The sequence below is a fragment of the Anomaloglossus baeobatrachus genome, chromosome 5 (genome assembly GCF_048569485.1).
Source record: "Anomaloglossus baeobatrachus isolate aAnoBae1 chromosome 5, aAnoBae1.hap1, whole genome shotgun sequence".
Classification (NCBI taxonomy): Eukaryota; Metazoa; Chordata; class Amphibia; order Anura; family Aromobatidae; genus Anomaloglossus; species Anomaloglossus baeobatrachus.
In genome coordinates this window covers 367,255,053-367,279,384 of record NC_134357.1, presented here as the reverse complement: position 1 = coordinate 367,279,384, position 24,332 = coordinate 367,255,053, and the positions used below count along the sequence as shown (strand labels likewise).

At 47.6% G+C, this 24,332-nt stretch overlaps 1 protein-coding gene across 4 annotated transcripts in view; it reads right to left on the bottom strand.

Moving 5' to 3' along the window:
• The window catches only part of LOC142310123 (glucose-6-phosphatase catalytic subunit 1-like), a 29,313-nt gene extending 6,063 nt beyond the window's left edge, over positions 1–23,250 (bottom strand). For 2 of the 4 annotated variants that reach the window (XM_075347607.1, XM_075347608.1), the window contains exons 1-3: positions 23,021–23,250; positions 9,223–9,332; positions 1,812–1,911 (exon numbers count right to left, since the gene is read on the bottom strand). In XM_075347607.1, the coding sequence (XP_075203722.1) occupies positions 1,812–1,911; positions 9,223–9,332; positions 23,021–23,250 (440 nt within the window). Of the gene's footprint in view, positions 1–134; positions 156–181; positions 203–1,811; positions 1,912–9,222; positions 9,333–23,020 lie in introns of all 4 variants that reach the window. The other 2 variants (XM_075347604.1, XM_075347606.1) reach the window with 2 other exon arrangements.
• Between the last annotated feature and the right edge of the window lie 1,082 nt (positions 23,251–24,332).

Here is a 24,332-nt window from a genome sequence, read left to right as displayed (position 1 = left end):
ACTTCGACTGGGGGAAAACCTTTTCTGGATGTCTCCTCTAGTGGGGATGTGCCCGGCTACTCCACTTCACCTGGCTCCCACTCCGGCTAACACAGACTGGACCCACACCAATACTGCTTCACCCTTGAGGACACTTCTTCTCTTCTTTTCCTTCGCTTTCCTGTCCACCCAGCTCCCACACTCTGCCCCTTCTGCTTCTTCTCTCCCATCCCGGACTCAACTGCCTCCCGGCTCTAACTTTTTCTGCACACCCCTTTCTCTCCCTCCCCTTTCTACTGCCGGCTCCTCCTTTCCTCTACCCTGTTCCTATGGGGACAGCCGTCCCACCCGGCCACTAGGGGAACCCACTAAAACATTAAAACATTTTATTAAATAACATCAGCATTAACACTTTCAGGGGGAAAACTGCACTTCTTTGTAAGGGGTCTGCCCACCCCTTACAAAAGTACCACGGAATTTCAGAAAGTGGTTAAATCCAGAGACGAGGGCGGCAGTAAAATCTGGGATTGGTCACGAAGCTAAAAGCAATCCTTGTGGGTTGGGTCTCTGGACGGGCACTTAGTAGCATACCCCGGGTAGCTTACAGCTGAATGGTAATGGGCAGACAAGGAGGTGAACACAAAACGAGAATATAGTCCTGGGCGAAAGATACGGGTGCTACTCCCTGTTCCTGGGAGGACATGGAACCACATGTGGACTCTCATGAATGGTAGTTTTGTGATAATCTGGATTGTGGCAGAAGGTCTGGGAATAACCAGGACAGTAACATCTAAAGTGAACGTTGAGGAACTGTGTTTTGTGGTACTTTGTGTAAAGTTGTGTGCCCGCTATGCATTGTGTTTGGTCATCCACCAAATTCTTGTTTATGAAGAGCCAGTGGTCTCCTGCCTTGAACTCTATAACAACTGGTCCTAGCCAGCCCCACGCCAACAGCAGCATTCGGCCTACAGGTGCATACCAACCGATGTCCTAAAGCCTACAGGCCGAGAGTAAATTCCTGTTTATGAAGAACAAGTGGTCTCCTTCCTTGAATGCTATAATAATTGGTCCTAGCCAGCCCCACGCCAACAGTAGCATTCGGCCTACAGGTGCATACCAACCGATGTCCTAAAGCCCATAGGCCGAGGCGTCTACCGGAGGGAATTCCTGGTCTACAACTAACGCCCCCGGGTCTCTATTTTACACATTTACCACAGCTGTGAATTCTGGCGGCCAGATAGGAGTCCTGAGAACTCCCTCTTACCTAACGACATCTGTGGCTCTTCTTTTGATTAGCCAGCACGGTGCAACACGCTATTGTTCTAGACATTTAAATCAAAAGAAAAGCTACAGACGTTATCATGTAAGAGGCGGTTTTCATGGCTCTTGTCTAGCGGATAGAAATTACTGTTGTGGCCAATGGACCAGGTCGTCTGAATCAAGCCACACCATCCCTACTGTTGGATAATACTTCAATTTGCCTGTAGTAATGAACACTCGCCTAAAGATGAGCAGAACATTGCGGATCCCAGCAGCCGGATACTCTGTGATCACAACATAATTAGTTTCCTAATTGTTGGCCCATATGTTTACATGTGGATCCAAACCAAATTTAAATTTCAACTCCAAATAAAGAACTTTGTCCAGGAGTAGTTTATAATAATTTAAAGAGGATGTTAATGTTACTTCTGGAATATTCTCTACTGCCAATTTATTTGAAGAAGGACTTATGTTGTAAACTTGAAATGTGAGGAAGACATTTATTAGGTGAGTGAAATACTGTTTATATCCAGCAAAGATATAAGTTCAGCCAAAGTTTTCTCATCACTCACCGGCTTTTGAAGGAGGTGTGACCTTGTAGAAGAGAGAGTGCAGCACATGTCATTACATAGTACACCGATGAGGAACCCATAGCGTGCCCCGATGGACTTCCTGTGATTAGAAAGAAAGCAGGAAATCCTTAGGGTGGGAGGGTTGATGCCATTCAAACTCCTTTATCTGAAAATGCTGTTTTTTTCTGACAAAGTTTTCTAAATACCTGCATGAAAATGTTTTATGTAGAGTTTCTACTAGTTTTTCGGTGGTTAGCTCTACAGAAAAATCATTATGGACAGGGTGATGTGGGCGAACAGAAAGCCAAATGAGTCAATAAATATTGCAATAGTTTTGTGTTTCTATGGTATGACATATTTTAGTGAAGTACTGGTTCTTCTTGAAAAGTATGGTATCATATTGATGACCATAATCATCAGGTCATGAACATTTTGAGATGGCACTGGGGCATTCTGAGAGCGGACCCAGATATCTGTAATGTGATTTCATTGCATCCCAGTGTCACATATAGAAGGGGCAAATGCATCCGTGATAGCATTTTACATAGTCATTTTGTACCCCCTAGACCTGCTGGAACTTGGTTGGAGCGTAAACCTCGTGGTACTTTTAGATGTAGCTCTTGTTCTTTTTGTTCATACATTAATCAATCAAAAGAGGGTGTCAATTTCCAAACGGGCAGAATCTTTAACATCTTAGGATTTGCCAACTGTAGGACGGCCGGTTTGGTGTATGTTTGTACCTGCACCTGCTCCCTCAGCTATGTCTGGAAAACAAAGAGACAACTTAAGCGGGCTTTACACGCTACGATATATCTAACGAGATGACGGTGGGGTCATGTCATAAGTGACGCACATCCGGCATCGTTAGTGATATCGTAGCGTGTGACAGCTATAAACGAGCAGAAATACTCATATAACGCCCCTGCAACTGGGTCGTTACAGGGTATTAAATGTTACCCCATTTTTCCCGGGCAAGAGGAAGAAGAGTCCCCCCACACACATACACTGGCAGGAAAGAGTTAAAAAGCTTTTCAGCACTAGTTTAAGTCTGCATGACTCATCCTGTCTCTTTAATGAGCAGGTGTTCATGTCCCCATGACAACCTGATGGGAGGGGGGCCTGAGATGAGGAGTGAGTTCAGAGCAGACAGAAGTTTTAGTCAGAACATTAGAGGCTGCAAGACAGTGCAGACTTACACAGGACAGCTCCTGTTGAGGAGATGCCACGAGACCAGGGCTGATAACATCTGAGGAAGGGAATGGAGCTGAGGACTGGGGATCCCTGGAGAATGTTGTACCCGGTGGCGGTTTGGTGTTACGCTACCGGGATGAGAGAGACAGAGAGGCGGCGAGTTCCCAAGATGCTCTATGCCACGGGGACGGCACTAACGCACATGGAAAGGAGAGACCCCCAGATCACCTCACCGGACTTCCCTTCCTCCTACCTGCCCGGGACCAACCAAAGGCTACAGGCGGCGAGGACCAGCACACGGGTGCGATGTGGAACGGACTGTAAATAAAGAGAAACTGGAACCCGCACTCCATGACTGGTGTGAGTAGATGCCACCGCCCTGTGCCCCCGGTGTCCCTGAGGACTGTTGCCCTGGGTCTCACTAACCTCCCGGGGCTCCCCCGCTCCACCCGTGGGGAGCGATTCCATCCGGCTGCCTGTAACACCTGCCCTGGAGAGAGACTGTGCAGCAGCGGCTGAACACCTTGCCGCACACCGCGGGTGGCACTGCTAGCATCCCCCGTCCCCATCCCGTACCGTTTCCTGGGGGAGAGCGGTGGCAGAGGAGGTCAAGACCGCAGTGGCCACCCTGAACGATGGCGTGCTCCCCATGAACCCCGTCACCCTCCTTCCTTCCCCCCTTGTCACACCGGAGTGACTGTTGGACTTTTCCCTTTTATTGAAACCCGCCGGGGTGACGGAAGCCAGGTCGGGCCACTCACAGCCTGACCCCGAATACCACCGGCCCGGGGACCGTGCAAGCACTGCAGGCCCCGGCATGGGCATTTCACTCACCTTCTCGTTTATCGTTGACATGTCGCTCATTTTCTAAAAATCGAACGTCCTGTTGTTCATTGTTCCCGGGGAAGCACACTTCGCTACGTGTGACACCCCGGGAACGATGAACTGCAGCTTACCTGCGGCCGTCGGCAATGCTGAAGGAAGGAGGTGGGTGGGATGTTTACGTCCCGCTCATCTCCGCCCCTTCTATTGGCCGACCGCTGTGTAACGTCGCTGTGACGCCGCACGTCCCTCCCCCTTCAGGAAGTGGATGTTCGCCGCCCACAGCGAGGTCGTTCGGGAGGTAAGTACGTGTGACGGGGGTTTACAGCATTGTGCAACACGGGCAAGAAATTGCCCATGCCGCACAAACGATGGGGGCGGGTGCGATCGCAAATGCGATCGCACGATACATTGTAACGTGTAAAGCAGCCTTTAGAGTCCGCATCAGTGAGCATCTGGGTTGATATTGCACATAAACGTGATAACCCACTAGCTCGCCATGTGCTTAATGTACACGGGAGGAACACCAATCAAATATCATTTCAGGTAATAGAGGTGATCCCAAATACCATTTATATACCATATATCAAATACCATAAAAGAGGAGATTGGAATGAAAAAAATTTCCAACGGAAAACCCGCTGGATATACCTCCTCGATACGGTCACCCCGGGTGGCCTGAACGAAATTCTCAGTTTTTCATGTTTTATCTGAGAACTGTACACCTCCTTATGTTAAGCAATTTGTTACGGTCCTTTAGGAAATTTACCCCAGGTTGATGTTACATTTTTTTAACCACATCCATTACATATAATTTTGTTTTGGAACCAATTGGTTACCATAGTTACGTCAACCATGAATCCGTGTATATCCTGTCACAAATCGGCATCCCGTGTATCATCAAATGCATTTACACTACGCCTTGGGTATATGAAGGGTCAGCTATCAGTATTATTTATCAGGGTTAAAATATCTACCCGTTTATCATATTGGACATAGATTAGCAATAATCTGTATATGGGCGCTTATTATTATTATTATTATATAGGTTCACATTATATATTTGGTATCCAACCGTTTTATGTAGCCAGTAAAAGCCGACACCGTTATTGTCATCTTATTTATATGCGTCCTTTAAATCATGGTGTATCTGGTCTATGATGTATCTTGTTAACATATATATACCCCCTTCATATGAGTAGTGGCTATATAATCCCATACGCATGTTTGACCCTATCATATAACAGCGTGGGGTCACATGATCTTACTGCAGGAGATTGATACTGCGGTTTTTATCTGAGTGGAACGTGGCCGCGTTCCACGATATGGGCCACACGTCACCCTCGGTATATGCTCGTTTATATGATTTGTGACCGATATGTAACTGGAGCACATATGCGTTCCACTAACTACCGGTCAGATGACTTGAATCACCTGACTGGTGCTTGCTGACGTAGATCTAATGCGGTGACCTGGGAACGCTCCATCGCATACGCCCTCTGTCAGTCAGGTGATCTCTCCATCGCATACGCCCTCTGTCAGTCAGGTGATCGCTCCATCGCATACGCCCTCTCTGTCAGTCAGGTGATCGCTCCATCGCATACGCCCTCTGTCAGTCAGGTGATCGCTCCATCGCATACGCCCTCTCTGTCAGTCAGGTGATCGCTCTTTCGCATACACCCTCTGTCAGTCAGGCGATCGCTCCATCGCATATGCCCTCTGTCAGTCAGGTGATCGCTCCATCGCATACGCCCTCTGTCAGTCAGGTGATCGCTCCATCGCATACGCCCTGTCAGTCAGGTGATCGCTCCTTCGCATACACCCTCTGTCAGTCAGGCGATCGCTCCATCGCATATGCCCTCTGTCAGTCAGGTGATCGCTCCATCGCATACGACCACTCTCAGTCAGGTGATCCCTCCATCGCATACGACCACTGTCAGTCAGGTGATCGCTCCATTGCATACGCCCTCTGTCAGTCAGGCGATCGCTCCATCGCATACACCCTCTGTCAGTCAGGTGATCGCTCCATCGCAAATGCCCTCTGTCAGTCAGGTGATCGCTCCATCGCATACGACCACTCTCAGTTAGGTGATCCCTCCATCGCATACGACCACTGTCAGTCAGGTGATCGCTCCATCGCAAATGCCCTCTGTCAGTCAGGTGATCGCTCCATCGCATACGACCACTCTCAGTTAGGTGATCCCTCCATCGCATACGACCACTGTCAGTCAGGTGATCGCTCCATCGCAAATGCCCTCTGTCAGTCAGGTGATCACTCCATCGCATACGACCACTGTCAGTCGGGTGATCGCTCCATCGCATACGACCACTGTCAGTCAGGTGATCGCTCCATTGCATACGCCCTCTGTCAGTCAGGTGATCACTCCATCGCATACGACCACTGTCAGTCGGGTGATCGCTCCATCGCATACGACCACTGTCAGTCAGGTGATCGCTCCATTGCATACGCCCTCTGTCAGTCAGGTGATCACTCCATCGCATACGACCACTGTCAGTCGGGTGATCGCTCCATCGCATACGACCACTGTCAGTCAGGTGATCGCTCCATCGCATACGACCACTGTCAGTCAGGTGATCGTGGTCACCTGACGAAATGAGGAAGTGAACGCCGGTCTATTTAAGAGTTCGGAATCCTGTGATATGCCTCACAAGGATTTATATTCATCATCCTTAGGCATCTTATTCAAATTGGAGACTGCTGGATAGGTAATACATGGATTCATTCCCTTCCATTATCAGTGGGGGGTAGTCAGGTTATTCATATTTTGATTTTTTTAGGTGGCCTCTATTGGGGGACGGTTCTAGTCCCTTGACCCCTGATGAACCCCAATCCCTGGAGGGAAACACGTCGGGTCGATGTAAAATCTGGGGACCTAAGACCTGGATCATTTATCCTGGGATCACACTTTACTGATAAGTATCCCTTTTGGGGCCATGCATTTGTGACCCTTCCCCATTAGGGTTACTATCTAATAATTTGTTTCACCAGTAATTAATTATATGGTTTGATTGACCTTTTAATGGTGATTTCCTACATTACATGTACATACTTTATCTACTAAGTATACTGGTATGTGTGTACATGTATGTTGATGTTTTTTACCCGCACTTTCTGAGGTCTGGTGGAGGGTGATCTATCAGTGATAGGTTGAGGTGCAACAGGGTTAGCCGCCAAGGAACGGGGGCGCCACAAACATTTAGGGCGATTTAACCTCCGTTGTCAGGCAGGTTGAGGCAAGGGTGAGGCCCTCGCCATTTTTTGACATTAATTAATGTCTTCATTATAAAGTTACTCCCTGCTGCTCCCACGCTTTATCTATCACGTACTACCCTTGTGTAGTATCTACAGACCACTTTTGTATTCTGTGGAATGTTTGCTTGGCATTCTATTAAAATAAAGTATCAGTTTTAGAGGTTATGTGTTTTCAGTCTGTCTACACTATACCTCTGGTACTCTGAGTACATTTTGGTTTTGACTATCATATTGGCAATGATCCATGGGAGAAAATTATGCAAATTAGCTATCTCACAGATCAAACAGGCTATCATTATTTAACACCTACGAGGAAATGTAGTTACCCTTGAATTCAATGTCCAATCCTTTAAAGGGGAAGAGATCCTGATTCCAACGATGTGTCCCTTATTGGGCTGCTTGCTGCAGTTGTGATAAGATCATTGTTTTCTCTGCTACAGATCTAGCAGTTCTCTGATGCTGACTTTTGAATAATCTCACCTAGATGACTGATTGCGAGATCTATGTGTACATTGTGCATAGGCAGTAAGTGGTCAATCAGGTGGAGGCAGGGTTATACAGAGCTTCTGAATATAAAGGACTACATGGCATGAGTTTTAATAGTGATAATCTCCTTTTGATAAAAAATATAGTGTGCCGTCCACATTAGTCTAATGTGTATTGGGGCCTTTACTATCATTGAGTTTGATGCCTATTGTACCAGTTTTTTAACTAGTAGAAGCTAAGGGAACTTGTATGAGGAATATCTGAATTAGATTTTTCTTGATTGTCCAATTATTAAAGGGAAATTGTCAGGTGCCATATGCCCTCTAACCTAGCAGCAAGGACATGTGGGGACCAAAAATCCCTGCCTAACCATCCCTGTCTAATAATATTGTGCAAAAGAAATGTTTTAAAAAAAGGATTTATAAGTTATGTTTTCCGTATGCTAATTAGGGCTGCGACTAGTCGCAAGGGCGTTGTTTACACCCTGACAAGTCTGCAGCATACTTGTGGTATCAGGGACCAGAAGTTAGTGAGCGTGGCCGATTTAGTTGGTGGGTGTGATGTCTGTATTGGTGGGTGTGGCCCAGCGCACTGGTTAGTGAGTTCCCTTCAGTTGGTCGTTTTCAGCTGGCTGACTAAGCCCTATCGCCACCACACCCCCACCGACCGACTGACTCTGTTCCTCGCCGACAGTGCGAGTGAGCGTGCCCCAATAAGCAGTTGATCCACGGTAGTGTGCGGTAGACAGCGGGCCATGCCCACTAAACTGGTCACGCCTACTCACTAAGCCAGCCACCACGCCCACACATTCTGGACACTGCAAGGAAAGTACGCCCACCGACGACCGAGGTGACAAACCCGGAAAGCGGTGTACTGCAAGCAGGCAACAGTGGCAGGCACGCAAGTGACGGATACGACAACCAATGATAAGCGGCCCGGGTCCGCAATATAGCGTTTGGGAGGAAACTCTGGGCCACGTGAACCAAGGCGGGCTTCACGCCCACCAACTAAGACAATCACGCCCATTAACTTCAGGTCCCCGATACTGCAAATATGCCCTAGTCTTCCCTCTTTCCATGGTATCACGCCCCTGTGGGTGTGATAACATGATTTTCATGAGCCGAAGTCACCGCCAGCTCATAGAAATCTCATGCATGAGTGCATCTCATTCCCGTAGCATTGCTTGGCCTCTGTAGCTGTTTGTTTGCTTCCTGACTTCAGAGGCGCACTACACATGGTGGGAAGTGCAGGAGACTTTGGGTCATGCGCAGTGCGCTTGTGAAGCCAAGTGTACACCCAGCTACAGAGGCCAAGCGATGTACCGGGAATGAGATGCACACATGCGCGAGATTTCTATGAGCTGGCGGTGACATCAGAAATCATGTTATCACACCCACAGGAGCGTGATAACATGGAAATAGTGCAGACTCGTTGGGGTGATACAACGTCCTTACAACTAGTCACAGCCCTAATTAGAATAGGGAAACGTAACATATTTTTGGTGCATACGTATCCTTGCTGCTAGGTTAGAGGACATATGGGACCGAACCCTTTAGCATTTGCCTCTAGTGCTGAAAAGCCATCCATTTGCACATTAAAAACGGAAACACTCATATCACTACAAGATACGGTTCTTACCTGGTCCAGTTTCACAGGTTACAGGGAACTGCATAATTTCTGGAGACGAGGCATTGCCATAATAGGATGTCTCGTGTATCCACCAGTAAGGTCTTTGCCCAAAAAGGATCCTGTAGTGAAATATTTTGGACACTTTACTAATTATTTAGCTGATGAACACTATGCCAGTGTGTGCCAGTGTGATGCCTTGGCCGGGCTAGGTAGTCACAAATAGGGCCTCGCATTACACCCTTCCCTCACAGGTAACACACAGCCAACCTCAAAACCCTAGTCATCCCCCTCAGGGCTTGATAGACACACCAGGGGGCGGAACCAGGCGGTTGGAAGACGCCCACTTAGGAGTCCTAGACAGTCCGGGGTGGGAAAAAGCCAGTGGAGAGAAAGTGTTGAGAGTTCAAGTTGGAGAGGAGTGTGGGCTGGAGCTGTGTCCAGCTCCAGCAGAGGCGAGAACCCAAATATATCCAATATGTCGAATATCACCACACACCGTGGGTGGCGTCACGAACTCCGTACGGCTCAGCCCGTACATTTACGTCCCACATCTACCATCCCACCACTACCCCTTTTCATTTGAAGTGACCGTGAGGCCCCCGGGTCCGGAGACCCTCGAGCCACCCACAGAAGGGCCAGATCCGAGCAGCTTGGCTGCTGAGAGTGGGGCGGTACACCAGGATTGACTGTGGCTATGTTTTATTCTTAAAAGAGGTAGTTAAAAAATGGTCTGTTTTAAGCTGTTTTTAGTATTGCAATTTATTTCTAATCTATGCTACAAACTTCATAGCTAATATAGTTAATTATGAACCTCTAACAAAGATACAGTAATATGAAAAAGTTTAGGCACCCCTATTAATGTTAACCTTTTTCTTTATAACAATTTGGGTTTTTGCAACAGCTATTTCAGTTTCATATATCTAATAACTGATGGACTGAGTAATATTTCTGGATTGAAATGAGGTTTATTGTACTAACAGAAAATGTGCAATCCGCATTTAAACAAAATTTGACCGATGCAAAAGCATGGGCACCCTTATCAATTTCTTGATTTGAACACTCCTAACTACTTTTTACTGACTTACTAAAGCACTAAATTGGTTTTGTAACCTTACTGAGCTTTGAACTTCATAGGCAGGTGTATCCAATCATGAGAAAAGGTGTTTAAGGTGGCCACTTGCAAGTTGTTCTCCTATTTGAATCTCCTATGAAGAGTGGCTCCTCAAAAAAAACTCTCAAATGATCTGAAAACAAAGATTATTCAACATAGTTGTTCAGGGGAAGGATACAAAAAATTGTCTCAGAGATTTAAACTGTCAGTTTCCACTGTGAGGAACATAGTAAGGAAATGGAAGAACACAGGTACAGTTCTTGTTAAGCCCAGAAGTGGCAGGCCAAGAAAAATATCAGAAAGGCAGAGAAGAAGAATGGTGAGAACAGTCAAGGACAATCCACAGACCACCTCCAAAGTCCTGCAGCATCATCTTGCTGCAGAGGGTGTCAATGTGCATCGGTCAACAATACAGCGCACGTTGCACAAGGAGAAGCTGTATGGGAGAGTGATGCGAAAGAAGCCGTTTCTGCAAGCACGCCACAAACAGAGTCGCCTGAGGTATGCAAAAGCACATTTGGACAAGCCAGTTACATTTTGGAAGGAGGTCCTGTGGACTGATGAAACAAAGATTGAGTTGTTTGGTCATACAAAAAGGCGTTATGCATGGAGGCAAAAAAACACGGCATTCCAAGAAAAGCACTTGCTACCCACAGTAAAATTTGGTGGAGGTTCCATCATGCTTTGGGGCTGTGTTGCTAATGCCAACACCGAGAATCTTGTTAAAGTTGAGGGTCGCATGGATTCAATTCAGTATCAGCAGATTCTTGACAATAATGTGCAAGAATCAGTGACGAAGTTGAAGTTACGCAGGGGATAGATATTTCAGCAAGACAATGATCCAAAACACCGCTCCAAATCTACTCAGGCATTCATGCAGAGGAACAATTACAATGTTCTGGAATGGCCATCCCAGTCCCCAGACCTGAATATCATTGAAAATCTGTGGGATGATTTGAAGCGTGTTGTCCATGCTCGGCAACCATTAAACTTAACTGAACTAGAATTGTTTTGTAAACAGGAATGGTCAAATATACCTTCATCCAGGATCCAGGATCTCATTAAAAGGTACAGGAAGCGACTAGAGCTGTTATTTTTGCAAAAGGAGGATCTACAAAATATTAATGTCACTTTTATGTTGAGGTGCCCATACTTTTGCACTGGTCAATTTTTGTTTTCTGTTGGTACAATAAACCTCATTTCAATCCAGAAATATTACTCAGTCCATCAGTTATTAGATATATGAAACTGAAATAGCTGTTGCAAAAACCCAAATTGTTATAAAGAAAAAAGGTTAACATTAATAGGGGTGCCCAACCTTTTTCATATGACTGTATCATGATCAGGCATTAAACATACTGAAAAACAGAGCAAAAAAGTCTGAAGAAATATTAGTGAAAATCTGTAAATCAATTACATTCAAATTACATTACAGTTATATTATTTTGGACTAATAAATATACAGTTGGGAAAATAAGTATTTGATACACTGCCGATTTTGCAAGTTTTCCCACCTACAAAGAATGGAGAGGTCTGTAGTTTTTATCGTAGGTATACTTCAACTTTGACAGACGCAATTCAAAGAAAAATTCCAGAAAATCAGATTGTATTCTATTGGGTTCAGGTCTGGAGACTGGCTAGTACACTCCAGGAATCTTGAAATGCTTCTTATGGAGCTACTCCTTTGTTCACTTGGCTGTGTGTTTCATTGTCATACTGGAAGACCCAGCCACAACCCATCTTCAATGGTCTTACTGAGGAAAGGAGGTTGTTGGCCAAAATCGTTCTTTCCCTCTTGCAGAAAATCACCCCAAAAGTATGATGTTTCCACGCCCATGCTTCAAAGATGGACGGTGTTCTTGGGGTTTTAGTCCTTCTTCCTCCAAACAAGACGAATTGAGTTGATGCCAGAAAGTTCTATTTTGGTCTCATCTGACCACATGACCTCCTCCCATGTCTCATCTGGATCATCCAGATGGTCATTCGCGAACTTCAATTGGGCCTGGACATGTGCTGGTGTGAGCAGGAGGACCTTGCATGCCATGCAGGAATTTAATCCATGACGTCATAGTGTGTTTCTAAGGCTGTGTGCACACGTTGCGTTTTTTACCGCGGAAACGCTGCGTTTTGAACCGCAGCGTTTCAGTGGCAAATTGCATGCGTTCAGCTTTCCCAGCAAAGTGTATGGGAAAGCTGAAAAATCAGTGCACACGCTGCGTTTCTTTCCGCAGCGTTTTGGATGCCAAAAATCGGTGCGGAAAGAAAAGCAGCATGTCACTTCTTTTGTGCGTTGTGGCTGCGTTCTCCCCCCATTGAAATCAATGATGTGGGGTCAGAACGCAGCTACGCCGCAGTGAGCTGCTTTTTTGTTGCGGTCCGCGGCCTTTGTCGGCACGCGAGAACGCAGGCATTAACCTGGAAGTGAGGTCAAGAGGTTTCCTGTTGACCTCACTTCCTGGCAAAGCCCCCGGTGTCACCAAAGTGCCCGCCCCGACCCCCGACCCCCCTCCCGAAAATCCAACATGGCCGCGCGCACAGTAGCGCACCGGCCGCCCTGCTCCTATGATTTCTGTCGCATGTGCAATAACACATGCGACAGAAAAATGCCCCCCAGGCCTTGCCCGTTCACCCCAATTCCCCCCCGGTGTCATACATACCTGTCCGGTCGCAGCGCTGATCCCCCGCGGCTCCCTCCTCCTTCACAGCAGACGCCGGCCGGTCACATGAGCAGAGCAGCTGACAGCCAGCACTGTGTTCAGTGTGAGCTGTGCTGGCTGCTCGGCACTCTGCAGCTGTGACCCGGGGAGAGTGGGTGCAGATTTTTGCACCCACTCTCCTCAAATGGAGGGTCTGCCCTCCTAGAAAATGGGGGATACGTTCCCTGAACGTGCCCCCATATTCTAGAAGGTCCAGAGGCGACGTGGGACATCCAAATGGATTTCTGCGGACCCATTTTTTTTATTAAATTGGAGAACAAGGGAATGATTTGGGGAGTGTTTTTTCTAATAAAACATTTTTTGTTGTCTTTTTTTGCTTTTGTTTACTGTCAATTAGTTATGTCGGGTGTCTGATAGACGCCGTGACATCACTAATTGCTGGGCTTGATGCCAGGTGACATTACACATCTGGTATCAACCCCATTTATTACCCCATTAGCCAACGCACCAGGGCGCGGGATGAGTTGGGGCGAAGCGCCAGGATTGGCGCATCTAATGGATGCGCCACTTCTGGGGTGGCTGCGGCCTGCTATTTTTAGGCTGGGAAGAGTCCAATAACCATGGCTCTTCCCACCCTGAGAATACCAGACCTCAGCTGTCAGCTTCACCTTGGCTGGTGATCTAATTTGGGGGGACCCCATGTTATTTTTTTTTATTATTTTTATTTATAAATAAAAAAAAAACACCTGGGGAGCCCTCCAAATTGATCACCAGACAAGATGAAGCTGCCAGCTGTGGTTTGCAGGCTACAGCTGTCTGCTTTACCCTGACTGGCTATCAAAAATAGGGGGGACCCCACGCCATTTTTTTTTTTTGTTTTTGTGATAAAAACTAGGCTAGGCACCCTTTAGTGCCACATGAAAGGTACTAAAGGTGCCAGCTTAGAATATGCAGGGGGGGTGGGACGTTGTATATATATTTGACCTCCATTGACGCTTTTTAGGCTGGATGCCCACAATCGGGGTTTGCAGCGTTTTGGGCGCAGAGTGTTTTCCCTGCGTCCATGACGCTGCGTTGTGCAGTAGAAGCACAGTGGGAGGATTTTTAGAAATCTCATGCCCACTGTGCTTCTTTTCTCCGCAGCATAAACTGACCGGTGGCGTGGCTTCCTGAGCCTCAGCATGTCAATTTATGCTGCGGAGACGAGAGTGTTCTCTGCAGGTAGCATAGAGCTCCACAGCAGCCTGAACCCAAATCGTGGGCATGGCCAGCTGCGTTCTCCCGTGGACAACACTCACATCTCTGCAGGAAGGCTGACACTGTGTACTAGACGCCGTGTCGCTGGATCATGGCCACATAGCCTTAGGCCTGTTTCACACGTCAGTGATTCTGGGACGTTTGTGCTTTTTTTTAAACGTACCAGAATCACTGACATACGCAGACCCATTATAATGAATGGGTCTGCTCACACGTCAGTGATTTTACACTGCACGTGTCTCCGTGCGGCGTACCCGCGTGTGCGTGATTGCCGCACGGAGACATGTCCATTTTTTTCTGGCATCACTGATGTTCCACGGACCACGCAGTGGTGTGGTCCGTGAAACACGTGCCAGAAAAAAAGTGCTTTTAAAATAAAAATCATTTTTACTCACCCGGCGTCCAGCGATGTCCTCTGCAGCCCGTTCTCCCTGCTGCTTCTGAGCCGGCTCATTATTGTCGCGCATATTCATGACCCGGAAGCAGCTGCTGCGGGGGTCAGCGCCGGCCGGATGCTGCACCGCGGGAGCGATCAGCACCATGGAGAGCGGGAGCGGGCGCAGGTGAGTGAATCTCTAAGTGCAATCACGGGCCACGGAGAACGGAGCCCGGATTGCACTTAGACAACCCATGTGTGCTGTGATTCACGGCACACGCAGGGACATGTGCGTGTTTTACACGCCAGTGAAAAACGTCACTGTTTTTCACTGACGTGTGAAACGGGCCTAAAAGGGAGAATATTGTTGCTACAGCAACATTTTGGGTGAAGTAGCTGTGGATTCAAAATGCTTAATATACTCCTGAATAAAATCCTTGAGGGGTGCAGATTCCAAAATGGGGTCACTTGTGGGGGTTTTCTGACGTATAGGTACCCAAGGGGCTCTGCTAATGTGACATGGTGCGCGAAGTTTATTTCAACTTTTCCAAAATTCAAATGGTGCTCCTTCCATTCCAAGCCCTCCCATTTATCCAAACAGAATGTGGAGAAGGAAATGACATCACAGGTTTTTTTTCCAAAGGTCTGTGTTCAACCAACTTTATTAACACTGACAAGTCTTAAAAAACGCACCTAAAAAAACGCATGGAAAACGCATGAAAAACGCATGAAAAACGCATGAAAAACGCATGCGTTTTCGATGCATTGTTTCTCAAAAAGCATTGTTTACAATTCTCCCCTCTGCCAGAGGGAGCGTTTTTTTCCGCGCGGAAAAAAAAGCAACGTGTGCACATACCCTAATGGTATTCTTTGAGACTGTGGCCCCATCTCTCTTCAGGTCATTGAAGAGGTCTTCCCATTTAGTTCTGGGCTGAATCTTGGACCTTTCTCAGAATCATCCTTACCCCATGATGCAAAATCCTTCATGGAGCCCCAGACCAAGTGAGATTGACAGTCATCTTGTGTTTCTTCCATGTTCTAAAAATTGTGCGAATAGTTGTTGTCTTCTCACCATGCTGCTTGTCTGTTGCTCATCCCAGCCTTGTGCAGGTGTACACTTTTGTCCCTGGTGTTCTTAGACAGCTCTTTGGTCTTTGCCATGGTGGAGAGGTTGGAGTATGATTTATTGAGTGTGTGGACAGGTGTCTTTTATACAGGTATTGACTTCAAACAGGTGCAATTAATACAGGTAAAAAGTGCAGAGTAGGAAGGCTTCTTAAAGAAAAAACAACAAGTCTGTGAGAGCCAGAATTCTTGATGGTAGGTGATCAAATACTTACCGTACTTCATGCATTAAAATGCACTTGAATTATTTACAAATCATGCAATGTGATTTTTTTACTCTGTCACAGTTTAAGTGTAACTAACTTCGATAACAATTACAGACCTCTCCATTCTGTGTAGGTGGAAAAACTTGCAAAATCGTCAGTGTCTCAAATACTTATTTTCCCCACTGTACTTATATACAAAATACATCTAAATTTATATATATATATATATATATATATATTTATATTTATTTTACTGTATATGAGAAAGATTGATTGCACCAAGGGATTTTGATGATGATGTGGAAAATGAGGGTGATCTAGCTGTTCATTTCTATTCTTGGAAGTAAATAACAATATTGTGTTTGCCCCATTAATTCTGTTTGATAACTATTTATGGATCTACTTCATCAGCAGTCCGTAAGAGTGTGCTTAGTGTATTCCCTAAGTACATGAACGTGAGAAGTCACCATATGTTCTCTGCATGGAGCACTTAGACAGGGCCAGATGTGATCATGTTCACTGTCAATGGCAGATGTAATAAGGTTAAGTGGGATTACAAAATGTAACTGTGACGCCCTGGTGCCGCCAGCTGGTCACAGAAAAACACACACCCCACACAACACCATCCCACATCAGGTTCCATCTGCCACAAAATCCTCGCCACCCCCCTCAGGATAGGAAGGACACACTAGTGGGCCAGGCGGATTGGGAGTGCCCACCTAGGGGTCTTGAGGATCCGGGGGAGGGAAGGTGGAGGTGTAAGTTGAAGGAGGAAGTCAAACAGTAGCCTAGTGAAGGGTAGCTAGGGTAGTGGCCCTGGTCTACTGGCTAGGTGGCAAGCAGTGGACCGTGTCCAAAGGCGACAGGAGTCTGGTCGCGGGAGATCCAGAGTGGACCAAGACAGGGTTGGAGCCCACCGGTACCGACAGCGGAGATCCGGTCCGGAAACCGTGCACAGGCGGGGTACCTGGACCCTAGTTAGAAGACGGTTGCAAGCCCCTTCTCTAATTAACCAGGCCGGGAGCAAGGTTCCAGACGTTGTTCCAGTGTGTTGGCCCAGATAGAGCGAAACGGCAGCCCACCGCTGGGGATAGGGTATCCGCAACAACCCACTGAGATCCCAAGGGTCAGTTTTCGCGGGCACATCTCCCAACCAAAACCAAACCGGGAGTGGAATTCCCCGTTTCATACGAGGTCGTCTAAAATAGAAAGAAAATGCAAAGTACCGGAGGAGGGGACATTGGTACACCAGCCGGGTGTGGGAACCGTATACACCCTGAAGCGGCAGCCGGCCACTGATACCTTGGTTTACCAGCAGACTTGTGTGCATTTATTCAATCGTGAGTACACCAACACCCTACCGGTCCGGCCCGGTGCATCACCACCAACAGCCATCACCCCCCGTGTTCTGGACACTGAGCCCCAGGGCATCCACCCCTACCGATGGAGGGGTTAACATCCAGCTGCCACTCCATTGCCCCCGGGTGCTCCCCAACAGCAGCAGTGGTACTCCACCTGACCACACACTGTGGGTGGCGTCACGAACTGTCTACAACAATCCCCTGTATATATTACATTCCCTTTTTATTTGAGTGTCCGCATGACCCCCGGGTCCAGAGATCCCTCAAGCCACTGCGGACCTGGATCCGAGCAGCCCGGCTGCTGACATGGTGGCGGCACATAACGCTCGCCACCGGAGATGGTAAAGCGGCAAGCAGGAGTGGACCCACTGGACCACAAGGGGACCCCAGGCTTACCCTTTAGTGGGCAGGAGGGGCTTGACGCCAGATTCCACTCCCATGGCAGTGACCGGCAATGTGGCAGCTGAACTCCAGGGCAAAAACGGACACAGGTGGGGAGAGTCACTGCAGTAGCAGCTGCAGTCGGGATGGCAGAGGCTGACAGTACGGCCAATGTGGAGTCACACATACTACAGGACTACGCGGACAGCTGAGGCAGGAGGCATGGCCAGGATGGACAGACACAGTCTCTAGTATAGCAATGACCTCCAGGGTAGCTGAGGATGGTGGCACGGCCAGGGAGGACAGACACAGTCTCTAGCATAGTAAGGACCTCCGGGGTAGCTGAGGCTGGTGAGACGGCTCAGGTGGATGGACACAGGATACTGAAGGGCCCAGGAAACAGGCAAGGACACTGTACATTGTAACGGAAGCACAGGAGACAAGGGAACCTGATAACTAGCTGGCTTGGGCACAGAACAAGTAATTAACTGAACACGTTGATCAGGCACCTCCTTTAGTGGGAAAGTGCCTTAAATACCCAGTGCCTCTCAGCGATAGGCTGGGAGGCACTTCCCGGCAATGACATGCTGGCCCTTTAAGAGAATGGCAGCGGCGTGCGCACACACCCCAGGATCACTCCTGGAGGACCTGTGCTGCGTGCACAGGCCCCGGGAAGGGCAAGCAAGAATCACTCATGGAGGACCATGGGGACGCTGGGTAGCATGGTGATAGTAAGTAAGTGCACGTCCCTGCATGGAGGGGAGAGAGGGGTGCAGGGACACCAGCGTTAGGCTATGTTCACACAGAACGTTATTGCAGTGTTTTTTTTTCTGACCAAACCCTGATCTATGGCAGGATGTCTCCTGTGAGCCATCTGCGGTTTTGGTGTGGTTTTGGTACGATTTTTGTAAATTTTTTGTGGCAATTTTACAGCATTTTTTTATGTGATGTCAAGACCAGCAAGAGATCAAGAGTACCCGAGTGCTGGGCCGGGCTGAGATTGACCTGGATCCAGTACTCAGGTAGTAAAAAAATAGGTAGAAAGAAAAAAAAAGCAAGCGCGCTATACTCACTAGTCTCTGGTAGATGATAGAGTGTATGGGCTCCTTCCAGGTATGACGTCATTCAACAGGCCCCTATCACATGGGGCGCAGGGGGGTGAAGCATGATTGTAGTGGAAGGGAGAAAACATTGCCAAGCTCACTAACCAAGCTGTTCACGCCCACTAACCCAGCTGGTCACGCCCACTAAACTGGAAGGAGCCCATACATTCTAGGCTCAACTGTACCTGCTCCTGCGGCCCCTCCTTCTTCCAGTGCAGCTCATTATAGCCTCATGCATATTCACTGCTCCCCCCCACTGGAGTCTGCGGGTCTGTAGTACAGTAAAAAATAAATAAATTAAAAAAATGACGTAGTGTCCCCCATATTATGATACCGAGCACAGATAAAGCTTACAGCTACAGGCTACAGCCCCCACCTGTGTGCTTATCTTGGCTGTGCATCAAAATAAAAGGGATCACATGCTGTTTTTTAATTACTTAACTAAATAATTAAAAAAAAAAACAGCCTGCCGTCCCACCTAATATTGATACCTAGCCAAGATAAAGCCCACAGCTGGGGGCTGGTATTCTCAGGCTGTAGAGAACCAGCCTAAAATATCAGCCTGCATCCATTAGATGCAACATTCCCAGCATTTTACCCGGCTCTTCCCGAATTGCCCTGGTGCGGTGGCAATCGGGGTAATATCAGGGGTTAATTGTAGCTCATAGCTTTGACTAAGCTCTTGATTGGTAATGGCAGGCATCTATGAGACACCCCCATCACCAATCTGTAATAAGTGACAAGAAATTAACACAAACACCAAAAAAATCCTTTATTTGAAGTAAAATACAAAAAGCCCCCTCTTTCACCACTTTATTAACCCCATAATCGCACCCCTGCAGCTCCGAGGTAAACCACACGAGGTCCCACGACAGTTCAGCTCTGCTACATCTGAAGATCACAGCGAGGAGCTATAGAACAGGACTGCCCGCTGTGAGCTCCAGAGAATGAATGAGCAGCACAGTCAGCGGTCACTTCATTCAGGTGATTCCCAGTCACAGCTGCCGATACCTGTGACCGGGAATAGCCTGAGTGAGGTGACCGCTGAACGCACGGTTCCCTCATTCTCTGTATAGACCCACAGACCAGGTCTGTTAGTTGGTTGCAGTCAGATGCTGGGGGCACTTCTTACTGCAACCAATCACAGATGAAAGCAATGAATATGTAATGAGCGGGGAAGTGGAGGAGCGTACAGCCATGCCGGTGATTCGGTAAATATACCGTGCCTGCTCCAATCTCCCTATCCCCACCACCATTTAAGTTCTGGCCAGATACCCTGGATCAATTCCGGGCCTAACTGGGTTTTTTATTAACCCGATTAGACCTGCCGATCCAGGGTATCTGCGAGTCCACCTGTCACTAGGTTGAAAAACCGTAGCAAAGGCGCTGAAAAGAATTGACATTTTAATTCTTTTTATTATGCAGCAAAACCAGAGGTGATTCACAAAACAGTCAGGAAAAAATCCTGACGTGTCTATGTGTGTGTGCATGAGATTTCAGAAATCTCATAGACTTTGCTGGGACTGTAAAAAGCAGCGTTTTATTAGCATGGATTTGCATAAAACCAAGGAAAATCCGCAGCTATAAAAGACTGCAAAAACGCCCAGTGTGAACATAGCCTAACACAAAGTAATTTGTGAGAGAGCATGCAGAACACCATAGTTGTTTTATTGGGGGACCTGGTGAGCCCCATTTTATGGATGGATTATATCAGTAATGGCGAACCTATGGCATGCATGCCAGACTGGGCACGCAGAGCCCTTTCTGTCGGCTTGCTCGCTGTTGCCTCATTCAGCCACTTTGAAATGCAGGTGTGATCGTGTCAGCAGTTCAAAGTTGTGTTGCAGCAGTGGAGACATTTCTCCTCGCTCTGACACTCCTCCTCTCTTAGGCCGCAGGCCTGTTGCCCAGGAGACGGTGGGAGCGTCAGTAAGAGGCGCCGGCGTAATGACATCTTGTGGCTGCGCGGGAACTGAGGACCCAGCGGCACACAGCGGTGGAGCTGGTGATGGAAGGTGAGTTGGTTTTTTTTAAAACTGTGTGTGGCTGTGTCAAGGTGGGGGGACTGTGGCAGCATGGGGGAAAACATGGCAGCATGGGGGAAACATGCAACATGGGGAAATGTGCAACAATGGGGAAAACATGGCAGCATGGGGGTAACATGCACATGCAACAATGGGGAAAGCATTGCAGCATGGGGGAAAACATGGTAGCATATGGTAAACATGGAAGCATGGGGGAAAGATGCAACAATGGGGAAAACATGGCAGCATGGGGGGAAACCTGGAAGCATGGGGGAAACATTCAAGGATGGGGGAAACATGCAACATGGGGAAATGTGCAACAATGGGGAAAACATGGCAGCATGGGGAAACATGCAAGAATGGGGGAAACATGGCAGCAGGGAGGAAAACATGCAAAATGAGGGAAACATGGCAGCATGGGGGAAACATGCAAGGATGGGGGAAACATGCAAGGATGGGTGAAACATGGCAGCATGGGGAAACATGACAGCATTAGGGAAACATGCAAGCATGGGGAAACCTGGCATCATGGAAGAAAACATGGCAGCATGGGGGAAACATGCAACAATGGGGAAAACTTGGCAGCATGGGGGAAAACATGACAGCATGGGGGTAACATGGCAGCATGGGGGAATATGCAACAATGGGGAAAACATGGCAGCATAGAGGAAAACATGGCAGCATGGGGAAAACATGGCAGCATGGGAAGCATGGGGGAAATTTGCAACAATGGGGAAAACATGGCAGCATGGGAGAAAACATGGCAGCATGGGGGAAACATGCAAGGATGGGGAAAACATGGCAGCATGGGAGAAAACATGGCAGCATGGGGGAAACATGCAAGGATGGGGAAAATATGGCAGCATGGGGGGAAACATGCACGGATGGGGGAAATATGGCAGCATTGGGGAAAACATCCAAGGATGGGGGAAACATGCAAGGATGGCGGAAACATGCAAGGATGGGGGAAACATGCAGGGATGGGGAAACATGCAAGAATGGGGGAAACATGGCAGCATGTTGGAAACATGGCAGCATGGGGGAAACATGCAAGGATGGGGGAAACATGCAAGGATGGGGGAAACATGGCAGGATGGGGAAAATGTGCCAGGATGGGGGAATTATGCCAGGATGGGGGTACATAAACATACCAGGATGTGGAAACATGCCAGGACGGGGGAGACATGCCAGGATGCGAGAAACATGCCAGGATGCGGGAAACATGACAGGATGGGGGAAATATGCCAGGATGGGGTACATAAACATGGCAGGATGGGGGTACATATACATGGCAGGATGTGGAAACATACCAGGATGGGGAGACATGCCAGGATTGGGGACATTTACCAGGATGGGGTACATTTACCAGGAAGGGGAATATTTACCAGGATGGGGGAACATGCCAGGATGGGGTATATTTACCAGGATGGGGGAACATGCCAGGATGGGGTATATTTACCAGGATGGGGTACATTTACCAGGATGGGGTACATTTTCCAGCACGTGGTAAGGAAGGGGTACATTTACCAGGATGGAGGACATTTACCAGGAATGGGATACATGCCGGGATGGGGAACATTTACCAGGATAAGGAACATTTACTAGGATGGGGAATATGCCGGGATGGGGTACATTTACCATGATGGGGCCATGATGTAGAAATATATATCAGGATGGGGGGCACGTTTACCAGGAAGTGGCCCAGGAAGGGGGACATAACTATACAATGAAAGGGGAGGGGAGCAACTCGCACGTCTTTATGGGATTTCAAGATGATCAGACTTTGAAATGTCGATGTGGAATTCAGGGTGAAATCTGATTGCATTCCATGCCAAAATCTCTGTCTAATATGCGGCAATTTGTAAGATCAATCCAACTGCTGAGTCTGGAAAGGGCAGTGGCTCAGCTTTAATGTGTGGAAAGCATGCATGAGCGTGATGCCCCCTGCTGAGGTGAAGAGAAGACTGCAAAGGTAAGGTTAAAATCAGTTATTTACATTATAGGATTGGTTGGCACTTTGGAAAAAAAATTGGGTTTAGGGCTACAGTTTGGGCACTCGGCCAATGAAAGGTTCGCTATGACTGGCCTTTATCATTTATAAGTATAATGACAGTGCTAAAATAAACCAAGAAGCTAATAACAGATATAGTTTAGTATATTTTGGTTATATCTGACAATGGAAGTGTTGTTATAGTTGAGTACTTACCATTTGAAGACAAGATTGAGCCAGTCGCCAACCACAGCCACCCATACGAGTTTGATACCCACAGATTCACACAGGTGGAACCATATAGGAAAGAAAATATGGAAGGTATTTCTGAGATCAGCTGCATGTGAGACAAATACAAACCACTCTTGGAAAGTCATGAAATTCTCTTGCAGATATCTAACTATGGAGATTCCTGTGGCATGAAGTAAGTCCATGCTCACCTCCATCCTACAAACTTCTCCCTATCACACAGTGTTTTTTTATCTGGGACAAACCAAAGTACATTTTTGCCACCAGGCTTATATAGCCTCTTCTCAATGTCTCCCTCCCATCCAACTCTTCAAACAAGAGATCTCAAACAAACATTTCATCACGCCATTTTCCAACATATCTTCTCATTTTGGCCATTTACTGCTTTTTCCCTAATCAATGATTAGCATGCTGTTCCTCTGTATTTAGATATGGCCCTGTTTTTCTTAGGCCTGTTTCACACGTCAGTGATTCTGGTACGTTTGTGCTTTTTTTTAAACGTACCAGAATCACTGACATACGTAGACCCATTATAATGAATGGGTCTGCTCACACATCAGTGATTTTTCACTGCACGTGTCTCCGTGCGGCGTACCCGCGTGTCCGTGATTGCCGCACGGAGACATGTCCATTGTTTTCTGGCATCACTGATGTCCCACAGACCACGCAGTGGTGTGATCCGTGAAACACGTGCCAGTAAAAAACGTGCTTTTAAAATAAAAATCATTTTTACTCACCCGGCTCCAGCGATGTCCTCTGCAGCCTGTTCTCCCTGCTGCTTCTGAGCCGGCTCATTATTGTCGCGCATATTCATGATGCACGACACAGCCGACCCGGAAGCAGCTGCTGCGGGGGTCAGCGCTGGCCGGATGCTGCACTGCGGGAGCGATCAGCACCATGGAGAGCGGGAGCGGGCACAGGTGAGTTAATCTCTAAGTGCAATCACGGGCCACGGAAAACGGAGCCCGGATTGCACTTAGACAACCCACGTGTGCCGTGATTCACGGCACATGTAGGGACATATGCGTGTTTTACACGCCAGTGAAAAACGTCAGTGTTTTTCACTGACGTGTGAAACGGGCCTTAACCTGGTTATCTTCCATGGCATCCTAAAGCGGGCTTTACATGCTACGATATCGTTAATGATTTATCGTCGGGGTCACGTTGTTTGTGACGCACATCCAGCGTCATTAACGATATCGCAGTGTGTGACACTTATGTGCGACCTAAAACGATCGCAAAAGTGGCAAAAATCGTTTGCCGCAGAGAGGTCGTCCTA